This window comes from Mangifera indica, chromosome 1, assembly GCF_011075055.1.
Source record: "Mangifera indica cultivar Alphonso chromosome 1, CATAS_Mindica_2.1, whole genome shotgun sequence".
Classification (NCBI taxonomy): Eukaryota; Viridiplantae; Streptophyta; class Magnoliopsida; order Sapindales; family Anacardiaceae; genus Mangifera; species Mangifera indica.
The window spans coordinates 196,752-208,840 of record NC_058137.1 but is presented as its reverse complement, the minus strand read 5'-3'; the positions used below and the strand labels follow the sequence as shown (position 1 = coordinate 208,840).

The following is a 12,089-nucleotide window of genomic DNA, read 5'->3' as shown; positions in this document are numbered from 1 at the left end:
AATACAAGCGGCCCCCCCAACAAATTTTGTGGCCCAGTAATTAAGATTCCATTACAAAATAGTATAGTGTTGGGTCTACAATCCAAACGTTCTTCCCAAGTAATTGTCGTCATGATTTTGATGTGTCTGTAAGTATAGTAATTATATGACAATTATAATTATCAAAATTGAAAAAAAATGATTTTTAAAATATATAAAAAAGTGAATTGTGAGATTCAAGATAAATAGATAGATATTAAATATAAATCTTTATTTATTTCCTCCTATACGTGGTTTCTATAAGATTTTACATTTTATTAAATATAATTATTCTCAGGGACATCACACCTGTAAATTTAACCCAGTTTTGACCCTAAAATAGATCCAAAATGGAATTGTTCTTCATGTATTATATATAATTCTGATGAAGTTTCTGTTTTCTTCCCGTTTCAAATTTTTTCTTGAGGAGATAATTGAAGGAAACGTGGTGACAAGAGCAGTGTCGGTTAGGCCGTGGACAAAGTAAGAGTGTCACATTGTGTAAAAATATGGTGGCAAGCAAGATTCTAAACGGAAGCTTGAAGATGTGACTCCACATCAAAATGTTGAAACCCACAATAATGTTCACCGTCCTGGGAGATTATTGGTTGTTTTCACATACTTGGTTCATTTGCTTAGACTAAATAAGAGTTGTTGGTTAAAAAAAACAATACAGTTTAATATTTATTTCTAACGATTAATTTCGTGTTAAAAAAAAAAAATGTGGACACTATTTGTGCCGCATTGTTGTGATGTTGTACTAAAACTTATGGTCTATGGTTTTTCTCTTTTCTGGAGACCTTTTCTTTCTTTTTTTTTTTTTGGCCTTTTTTATTTTTTATCAATTAAACTCTGGTTGACCATTCTGATTCGGCCAAAGGACTATTTCATCTCCAAGTTTTGATATATTCTCAATGTCATACTCACGAGATTTAAAAATACCTAAAATTTTAGTTATGAGTTAATTGGAATTAAAATTTTCTATTAGAAACAGAAGTAAAATCGTTATTTTACTAATAATATTAAAAAGATACAAAATTCATTCAATTTCCCCCCAAGTTTTAAAAACAATTATTTCACCCCTACCTAAAGTTTCCTAACTTTGAAAAGTCATATTTTTCTCCCTAAAATTAGGTTTTTTTTTCTTTTCCTCTCTTACCACCATATTCAACACCAACAACCTCCTCTCTCCATCCTAAAACATTGGCCAAAGACTAAGAGATTTAGAGATCTCTTCATCTCTGACGAAGAGACAAAGATCTTTTTATCTCTGATGAAGAAATTTGAAAAGGAGAGGTCATCATGCCCCCTCATGCATCGACCAATATTTTAGGGTGGAAAAAAGAGGTTGTCAGCATCGGAGATGATGGTTGGAAGGGCAAAAAAAAAACCAAATTTTGTGGGAAAATTATGACTTTTGAAAGTTAAAAACTTTAAGCAGATGTGAAGTTGTTAATTTTTAAAACTTAAAGGAAAAATATAATGAATTTTATATATTTTTAATATTATTAACAAAATAATGATTTTATCCTTACCTCTAACAAAAAATTTTAACCATAATTGGTCTATACATAGAATTTTAGGTTTTTTAAATCTCGTAGTTAACTTTGCAAAGTTCATCAAAACTTGGGGTTGAATAAGTCATTGGCCTTTTGATTCAAATTAAGTTAGAATGGGCTCTTATTCAAACTCTGCTCACCTCACATCCATGTCTTAATGAAGCGCTTAGATGGGCTTTGGCATGGGAGACAATCTATCAACAGACTCGTTTGCTAGGATCCAAAACAGCACAGATAAGATGGGAATGGTAATGTTTGGGTGTATGAGCCCAATCATACATACAAGCACTGAGAAAGTGAAGCTAGGCTTGAGGTTGACAATTTCAATTTGCCTGGTCTCGTTATTTTTACGCCAGGGTTGTCAAAATGAAGTGGGTTGTGAAGTCTGCCTTTATGGCCGTCTATGCCTTCGCAACCGTTCTCATTTGCCTAGTCTTGTAGGCTACCGCATGGCGTTTGGTGACCAACTACTCCCTTTTGGGGGCAAGGCTGCGCCAGCTTTCGGCCAAAACTACTTACTTAACCAAGCCAGAGTCCCGGAAAGCTCCCATACATATCGGGGCCAAACTGAGGTGACTGAACCTTTCTATCCCATGACCTCGCTCGTGTATTTACAATTCACTTTTGCCGCTGTTACGCTTTATTTGTTAGCTGGGTCGGTTCTTGGCCGCATGAATATCAAGGCGTGGTTAGCGTTTGTGCCTCTATGGCTTATCTACAGCCTGTTGGGTGAGTAAAATGAAAAAGAAATCAAGTTTTAAATTTCCGTTGTTTGATTACTGAAACCCTGAGCTGATGAGAAGATTTTGTTTGTGAATGTATGAAACAGGTCAGGCAAAGGCTAAAGAATGACAAGGAGAGGTTTCCTCCCAGCAATGTTCTACTGATGCTTGCGGGTCAGGTTTCAACGGTGGGGCTCGATATACCGCCAACATTGACTTGTCATTAGCAGTGTGAAACACAAATGTATGTGCCGCCAAGAGCCTTCTCGTGTGGACAACTCTTGATGTCGTCTACTTTGGCAAGCCTTCCCTGATAGAAGCCGTTCAAGGCATGATGACTGGACTCGTTTGCATTACTACAAAGCAGGTATGTATTTCAACATTAAAATTTCATCACTTAAATGAATTATCGATGTAATTACTTGAGTTTGGGATACGGATGGTGCAATCGTTGGCGGCTATAGTAATGAGAATGCTATCATGAATCATTCCTTGGGTGTTCATGAGTTACTTTGTGAATTCAGATGGGAAAATTTAATTTTGAATTTTATTTAAGTTGGCTCGAATTTAAATATTAAAATTAGTTCAATTCAGTTTATTTATAAAAATAAATTCGATCTTTTATAAAGATTTCATTTATTGACCTGAAATACCATACAACTTTTGCTCCATCCATTCAAACAGGCAATGTCAAACTTACTCTTGAGTAGGTGCGACTCAACTCCTTAGCAATATGAGAGACGGTGAAATCTTTTTTTTCTTTTTTCAGATGGATGGTACTCTAGGTGTGTTTCAGAACTCTGCAGGCTCATTCTACCAGAGCCCACAAGAGGTGCATTTTACGGAGGGAGTGGTTGGAGGGCAAGGGCAACTACTGAATCAAATGGGTGATGAGCAACAGAGAAGAGGCATGCATTGACTTCATCTTCTTCATGTGCAGAAGGCATAGCACCATCACACTACATTAATTTGCGGGGCGATTTAATATAATTTTGGTATAGTTTCAACGGATTCTGTTGTCAGAAAATTAAATGCAAAAACGTGCTTGCGAGTCGTGACTTTGAATCTTCTCACCGGAAATATCGGTTGAGAAAGTCAAGGGATTCGCCATTATATAATTAATTTGTTAATTGTCAATCCCGAAAACAATAGATATATTTTATTAATTAAATAGAGAAAGAAGAGAATAATATTTCAATCAATTAATAATATTGAAATTTTTATCACAAACTGAAAAATGATGTTTATTTTTTCACTCTGTTCCAACTTCACAATCACCCATTTTCATAATGAATAAATTAATAGTAAAAAAACAACTGTGTTGTTTCTGTTATTTTTGAAAAACTGACTGCAGATTTTTCAGGTTTAGATTAATTTTGCGGCCACCATGCTTTAAGGCCAAGCACCAAGAATGAGGTAAGCTTGCCTGCTTTAAAAAACATTTCTGCTTCGGCTGGGAAACTTCACAAGCACACTTCATGTAGATCTGCAATTAATTTGCCTTGAGAGTAAACTCCCACTTTAAGCAAGCCTGTATATTTATCTTGGAGATAAGGTTTGAAATCTTGAACAACTGGCGTCTAGCAATCATTTTACACTTCATTATCCCATTTATAATTTTTAATTATAGCCAGAGATGCTGCTACCAATGCATTCAAATGCACCAAAAAATATGGCGACATCTAAGACATTTTCAAGTCAAAACATAAACAATCAACATTGACATTAAAATATCACTGTCATCCCCAGCTGGGTTGGAAATTTATGTAAAGTCTCATCCTGAATAGAATCCTATTGTTTTATGTAACAAGTTTTCCGCAGACAGGGCCAATCATCATTAATGAGCCTCTAGTATTCTTTCCTTGATTTGAGATCTGGCATTCGCCACGAATCTCATGGAATCAAGCCAAGTTGGAAAAACTGCATTCTGCATAACAATAGGCTAACTAATTGACTATAAAGGGATACTGTGCCAACCTAGACTTCAACAATAGTAATCATCCTCCGAGGTCTTCCTGTGAGAACAGGTGTAAATTAGAGTATTTATAGGCATCTTTGACCAAGCATTTTAGTTCTGAACTCTATATAATAAGGTCCTTGTATTGAAGCTGTGAAGAATTTGGAGCAAGTCGCTGAGCCTCAGAAGCAATAATGGCAGCTGCAGCCGTACCTGACTGGCTAAACAAGGGTGATAATGCATGGCAGATGGTATCTGCAGCTCTGGTTGGCATGCAAGGGATGCCCGGGCTTGTGATACTTTATGCAGGTCTTGTTAAGAGGAAATGGGTTATCAACTCATCCTTCATGGCACTCTATGCCTTTGCGGCTGTTATGCCTTGCTGGATCCTCTGGGCCTACAAAATGTCATTTGGTCATCAACTTCTGCCATTCTGGGGCAAAGCTGGCCTTGCTGCTTCACAGGACTTCCTGATCCTGCAAGCTTTCCTCCCAGCAACAAAATACAAAAACATAACTGCAGCGATACAACCACTCTACCCCATGGCTGTTATGGTCTTTTTCCAGTATGCCTTTGCAGCAGTAACTGTTGTGCTCCTTGCTGGTTCCGTTCTGGGGCGGATGAGCATAAAAGCTTGGGCACTGTTTGTACCATTGTGGATCACTTTCTCTTACAGTGTTGTGGCATTCAGCATATGGGGTGGAGGTTTCCTTTTCCAATGGGGAATCATGGATTATTCAGGTGGTTATGTTGTCCATTTAGCATCTGGAGCAGCAGGATTCACAGCAGCTTACTGGGTTGGGCCTCTTTTCTTAGCAAGTTCAATGCATTTTGTATATTGCAAACTCTGATATCATTATAATCCGATCTGCTCTGTTTCTCCTATAGGTGGGACCAAGATTAAAGGAAGACAAGGAAGACTTTCAACCCAATAATCTCCCGCTGGCTTTGGCTGGAGCTGGTATTCTTTGGATGGGCTGGACTGGTTTCAATGGAGGAGATCCTTTCTCTGCCAACATAGATTCCTCAGTTGGAGTTCTTAACACTCACATCTGTGCTGCCACCAGTCTCCTTGTGTGGATTTGCTTGGATGCAGTCTTCAAGAAACCCTCAATATTCGGAGCCATTCAGGGAATGATTACTGGGTTGGTTTGCATCACTCCTGCTGCAGGTAAGATTCCTTAATCTGAAAAACTAAACCTGAAATCTCAGAGACAAACATCATCTTCGCTAATTCACAACCATATATCCCACACAGGTCTTGTTCAGGGATGGGCTGCACTGGTAATGGGCATAGCTTCAGGAAGCATTCCTTGGTATACCGTGACTTGTTTGAAGGAGAAGCTGCAAGTGCTGAAACAGGTTGATGACACCCTTGATGTATTACATACCCACGGTGTTGCTGGAACCTTGGGTGGAGCTCTTACCGGACTCTTTGCTCATCCAAGTCTCAGCAGCATGTTCCTGGCAGTGCCCAACTCAAAGGGTGCCTTCTATGGAAGTGGAATGCAATTTCTGAAGCAGTTGGTGGGAGCATGCTTTGTAATAGGTTGGAACGTAGTTGTTACATCCATCATTCTCCAGATAATCAAAGTAATAACACCCCTAAGAATGACTGACAGAGAGCTCCAGATAGGGGACGCTGCAGTCCATGGAGAAGTAGCCTATGCTCCAGCTGGGCAAGGACAGATGGAAATACCTACACATAATAATGGGAGTAAGGGTGCTGTAGAGATGTCTGGTCCCCTAGCATAATCTTAACGAGAAAACACATACAAGTATCCTTCAACAATCAAGCAAGATAGTGGCACATTTAAGAATGAGTGATACAATATACATTTATAATGAGTATCAATTTAAGTATTAATGACGACATTTCACCATGTACTAAGTGATGTAATATATTCTTATTATGAGTGTACATTGTTTTATTGTTTAAGAATTAAATGCCACAATGGAACATGACACCACAATGTAACATAAGATCATGTAATATTATTATAAATTAAAATCAAAGAATACAAATTATCATTGTCTTCAGTTCTCTTTACAATTATAAGGTCTCTAATTCAAACAGGAGCTTAACATTTAAATGGGGCACAGAAACCATTAAAAAAGGTACCCCGCCTGATATTATTATATGTCAAGCTATGTTCCATAGACCAAAACAACAAGGTGTACACTTTGTCCCCAGTCCTGATTTATGGCAGTTGAGGATGGTCTTGGAGGAGGAGTTCAAGCTTCTCACTCCAGAGTCACTGGTCTCCCTTTGGCTTGTCACAGTGACAATATTGCTATTGTTGCTAAATGGGTTAAAATTTCTGCTTTGAGATTGTCCATTGTCTCATGGAACTTTTGAGTGCGATGCACCTGTTCGATGGAGCAATAAGTTGAAGCACCACCATTTAATGAAATATAACATAACTTGCAAAATGGTTATACATAATTTTGTGAAGCTTGAACAGATACTGGTTCAGTTATATAAAGTTACATAAACATATACTGGTTGCAGAAAACTCTTACTCTTCAGGAATTGGCATAATGTAAATGATGATACTAACCTCTAAAAGTTTAATATTTTATGAAATGGAAGACAGTTGTTACATTAATATTCAGCTCATGTCAAAATACTCATTCAAATGCGAATAAAAAATCCATCCACCCAGTTTAATACTTCTATGTCACAATTTAGGACATGGAAGGGAACAACATCTCATAGAAAGCTAAATCACATCAGAGAATACGTCAAAGAACACATAAGTTATGAAAGACTATAGGCAAAACCATATCCTAAGTTGAACATAGTGAGGATTATCAATGCAAATAGAAAATCCATCTATCCGTTTTATTCTTGTATGTCACAATTTAGGCCATAGAAGTGAGCATCATCTTGTAGAAGGTGATTCACATAAAAGAATACATAAATCATAAACTATGTCCTAAACTGAACATAATGATGACTTTTCATCTATGCTCTTCCAGGTTTAGGTTGATCCAGAAAAGGAAAATGGTGTAATCACAGCTAAACTGAAGATGCATTTTCTTATTAAATTTACCAAGCATGGGCAAGTATGCATGCTCTCTAGGACATCTACTATTATGTTACAACTATGAAATTGAAAATCTCCATTCTTTCCAAATTTACTTTTTGCCGAAACAAAGGATAAGATCATAACCACTACTCTACCAGGTTTCAGTGATAGCAGTGAAACTAAAGGTTCCAACACTAGATAACAACTTACAATAATAAATTCCGAAAGCATCACACAGACAAATTCCGCTATTGAGTATCTTGAAGAGAAGACTTTTGGATTGAGTTGCATAAATTGGTTAACCAATACACCGGAACCATGTTTATCGTGCCAAAGAACCCTCAACTGCATCAAATGTCACTCACAGTCATCAGCTAGATCAGTTAGACAATCAAATCCCAAAAGCTCTTTCTATACATAAAGCATCCTTGAATTGTCAAAGGCATAGGGCAGAGCACTTAACTCTCATGTATTCATTGTAATGTGAATGGACATCAGTATGCATGACATATCAAACACTGCCATTAGGATAGCCAAGTTCATAATTTAGAATAGTACCTGTAGTACTATATTTCTTCTAGTCATGATCACATCCTCCACCACCAATCTCAATCTTCAAAAGTTGGAAAAGATCCCATATCTAATAGAATTATATTTAATCCTTCACCAATCCCACATCCTCCACCACTAATCCCAATTTCAAAAACTATCCTGGAATTCTCTTTTTCCTTTTAGATTCCTTGGTAAGAATTGTATTTCCTACCAAGTATGCCAAAAAAACTAATGCATATTCTAGAAGATACTGATATTTCAATAAATCAATTGAGAATAGTCACTAGCATTGATAGGCAACAAATGAGATGACTGAACAACTTATATATAGAACACGAAACATACAGCAATACCAACATCAATCCTTCAAGTCTGTCTAATGGTTATATCATAGAATATGTGAAATGGATGCTATAAAATACTAACCTCAACCTTCTGCCACATTCTCGCTTCACCTTCAGCCTCAATAGAATCCAATTTCAGCAACTCTTTCATTAGTTAACCTGCAGTCATATCAAATTCCTCAACAGCAGCTTGGTCCCCCAATTCACATCCACTTCCAATGCACTGACCTACAATTAGAAAAAAAAAAATATCCGATTGAAGATTGAGTGAACTTAACTTAGATGACTTCTAAAAATTAAAATTTTATGAATAGCCTGTAAGAAATTTCATATAGTCATTCATTATATACACAAAAAAATTTAACCTTTCTGATAGCTTATCAATCTCTGCTCTAACTCCAGCAACAGATTGGAGAGCCTTTCTCATCTCTTTACTGTCCTCAAACCTTTAAGGCTTTTTCTCTTTCACACCACACATATGCAAATGTTCACTGCCTTATCTTTCTTTTCCCATAAACAAAATCTTTCGCTGTTAAGGCTCCAAATCTAATCCTACTTTCTCCACAATAACACTCTTCAAAATCCCTGTCAACATGATATGCCAACTTCCTGAAAATTAGAGAACTTAAAAAAATTACTGAAAGTGGATTCAACAAGGACATGAACGTTATGCTGCAAGTTATTATGAACGACATTGATCTCGATCATTCATGGGGCCATGTGAAGTAACATCAACGTCTTGATGATGACCATATTCATGTGAAAAAAATAAAGCAAAGTTAATTTTTATTTGTGGCTTGGGTTAGTTAAATGTGTCCTGTATTTGGTTTAATAGGTATTGTTAGTGGAATAAATCTATTCTAATCTTTAGTTTAATGGTTGTTGTTAGTAGATTGAATTTATTTTAATCATTAACTTAATGATGTTGTTAGTGGGTCTTGCTAGTGAGTGTAATTAGTAGCCACTAAATCATAAAGTGATTTTTTTTCTCATTTGTTTGTCTATATATCTATGTCTTGTTGACAGATTTAATAGTGAAATTAAAGCTGCATTTTTTTCTCTGTATCTTGTTCTTAGTTTATTTTTTTGTCTACAAATTGTGTGATAAAATTTCTATGACACTATTTTTACTCTGAATTCTCTTCATCTACCCATATTTGATTACTTTATTCCAACACTTGTGGTATTAGAGCAAAGTTCCGATTAGAGTAGGCATATTGTGTGATTGAGATTATTATTGAAGCAAGTGAAGAGCCTTGTATTCATCATGTCCAACGGTGTGAATACTCTGAATGTTTTTTAAACGTTAGTGTTCATCTTCAATGGAGAAAATTATGCTTTTTGGAGCATAAAGATGAAGACGTTTTTCATTGCCCAAGAGTTGTGGGATCTTATAGAAAATAAGAATACAAAATCTAGTAGACTTGAAAGAGAGGCAAAGATGAGAGAATGGTGGAAGAAGAATATGAAGGTGTTGCTCATATTGCAGCAAGCAATGATAGACTCAATTTTCTCTTATATTGCTAATACGACAAAAACAATTAAAGCTTAGATTATTCTGCATAAAGAGTCTCATAGAGATAATAAGGTAACTGTTATAAAACTCCAAACTCTTCGTAGAGAATTTGAGAATATGTGTATAAAAGGTAATAAAGTCTGTTCAAGATTATATTGGTAAAGTTTCTGTCACTATGAATCAAATGAAAACTTATGAAGAACAAATTAACTATCAAACAATAGTAGAAAAAGTTTTGAGAAGTTTACCTTCTGAATTTAATCATGTTATTGTTGTTGTTGAGGAGTCAAAACATTTTTCTACTTATTCTCTTAATAAACTAATGGGCTCACTCTTAGTATATGAAGAGAGGATAAACATGTCTGAAGAGAAGAGCATAGAATAAGCCTTTTAGATGAAGATAGAGATTTCTGGCAAGGATCAAAAAGCTAATCATTTGAAGAGTGCTATTTTTTATGAGAATAGTTTTTGGGAGTGGAATGTAGAAAAAATCTAGCACCTTTCATGTGAAGAAAATGAGTCAAAAGGGTTATATGATGAAGAGAATGAAGTGACACAAGAAGATTCTCCAACACTTAAATCTCCAAGGTTGTTGCTACAAACTTCTCCAATTCCTCAACCATTAAGAATAACTACTAGAACCATGTTTGGAGTTCTTCCAAGAAAGGTAAAACCTTGGGAAAATGTTTATGACTCTAATACATTTGTTCTTTTAGTGACAAAACCTTTGAGTTTTGATGAAACATGTGGAAAGGATGATTGGGAGATACCAATAAAGAAGGAAATAACTTCTATTGAAAAAAATAACACTTGAGAGCTAGTTAATTTGCCAAAGGGAAAAAAAGCAATTGGTGTGAAGTGAATCTACAAAGTGAAGTATCATACAAATGAAAGTGTGCAAAAGCATAAGACAAGACTGGTGGCTAAAGGATATATGCAAAAGTATGGCAAAGATTTCTTTGAAACCTTCTCTTCTGTTGCTAAATTTGAAGTTGTAAGATTGATCTTAACATTGACAACTTATATGAAGTGAAAAATATTTCAATTTGATGTAAATCTATCTTTTTAAATGGTTACTTGGCTGAAGATGTTTATGTTGAGCAACCACAAGGTTTTGTTGTTGAAAACAAAGAAGATAAGGTGTACAAGCTCAAAAAGACCCTTTATAGGCTCAAGCAAGCACCACGAGCATGATATAGTATGTTTGATTCTTATTTGAATGATAATAGTTTTTTATTATAGTAACAGTGAACCTACTTTGCATGTGAAGGAAAAAGAAGACGATATTCTCATTGTTTGTGTTTATGTTGATGACATTATTTATTCTAGTTCTTCTGAAGTTCTTATTAGGGAATTCAAGAATAGCTTGACTAATGAATTTGAAATGCCAGACTTAGGGTTGTTGTATTATTTTCTTGGGTTGCAAATTTACCAAATTGATTATGGTATTTTTGTTTCACAAGAAAAATATGTTTTATATTTGTTAAAGTTTAATATGCAGAATTGTAAAATGTCTTCTACTGTCATGAACACAAATGAGAAGTTGACAATGAATGATGGAACCTCTAGGGCCAATGAGAAGTATTTCACAAGTTTAGTTGAAGGGTTGATGTATCTAACTCATATCCATCTAGATATCATGTTTCCAATCAGTTTAGTCTCAAGGTTTATGTATAATCTCTTCTTACATCATCTTGAGGCAGCAAAGTGAATTCTTCGTTACATTTGGGCTACAAACAATTTTGGAATTTGGTATAAACTAATTCCTAACTTTAAATTATTTGATTTCATTGACAGTGATTAGGTAAGTTTTGTAGATGATAAAAAGAGTACAAGTTGCTTTTTTTTTAATTTTGGCTCAGGAATAGTGTCTGAAGCTCAAAGAAGCAAGCAAACTCAACATTATCATCTTTAGAAGCTGTGTATATTACTACAACCTCAACTGCTTATTAAGCAATTTGGATGTGGAGGATTATGGAAGATTTACACTAACTTCAAGCAAAAGCTATAGAGATTTTTTGTGATAACAAAACAACAATCTCAATTATCAAGAACCTAGTGTTTCACAGAAGAACAAAACATATCAAGCTTCGTCATCACTTTTTTCGAGATTTTATGGTATAAGGGTTGATTATGCTGAAGTACTGCTAAACAAATGCTCAAGTGGCTGATGGTTTTACTAAAGGACTTGGTTATTCCAAATTTGTGAAGTTTTGATCATCACTTGGAGTTGCTAACTTTGCATCAAGGGGGGATGTTAAGAAACTGATGCAAAGCTAATTTTTATTTGTGGTTTGGGTTAGTTAAATGTGTCATAGTATTTAGTTTAATGGGTATTGTTAGTAGATAAAATTTCTTCTAACCTTTAACTTAATGGGTATGGTTAGTG

The 12,089-nt window shown here is 35.4% G+C and overlaps 2 protein-coding genes and 1 pseudogene across 3 annotated transcripts; 2 read left to right on the top strand and 1 right to left on the bottom strand.

Annotated features, from left to right (window-relative positions):
• The first annotated feature begins 1,695 nt into the window (after positions 1 to 1,695).
• LOC123224173 lies at positions 1,696 to 3,436 on the top strand. Its single transcript, XM_044647751.1, has 3 exons — positions 1,696 to 2,306; positions 2,407 to 2,666; positions 3,069 to 3,436. Exons 1-2 carry the CDS (start codon positions 1,748 to 1,750, stop codon positions 2,427 to 2,429), a joined length of 582 nt encoding a protein of 193 aa, XP_044503686.1. The 5' UTR covers positions 1,696 to 1,747; the 3' UTR covers positions 2,430 to 2,666; positions 3,069 to 3,436.
• A 227-nt stretch (positions 3,437 to 3,663) lies between these two features.
• On the top strand, positions 3,664 to 6,296 carry LOC123224160 (ammonium transporter 3 member 1-like). 2 transcript variants are annotated; one of them, XM_044647730.1, is made up of 4 exons: positions 3,698 to 3,715; positions 4,408 to 5,053; positions 5,145 to 5,427; positions 5,515 to 6,296. In XM_044647730.1, the coding sequence occupies exons 2-4, from the start codon at positions 4,451 to 4,453 to the stop codon at positions 6,009 to 6,011; spliced, it is 1,383 nt and encodes a 460-aa protein (XP_044503665.1). In that variant the 5' UTR covers positions 3,698 to 3,715; positions 4,408 to 4,450; the 3' UTR covers positions 6,012 to 6,296. The 2 variants fall into 2 exon arrangements, with proteins under 2 accessions (XP_044503674.1, XP_044503665.1); XM_044647739.1 differs by having other exon boundaries at positions 3,664 to 5,053.
• A 108-nt stretch (positions 6,297 to 6,404) lies between these two features.
• Positions 6,405 to 8,879, bottom strand: LOC123222683 (annotated as a pseudogene).
• Between the last annotated feature and the right edge of the window lie 3,210 nt (positions 8,880 to 12,089).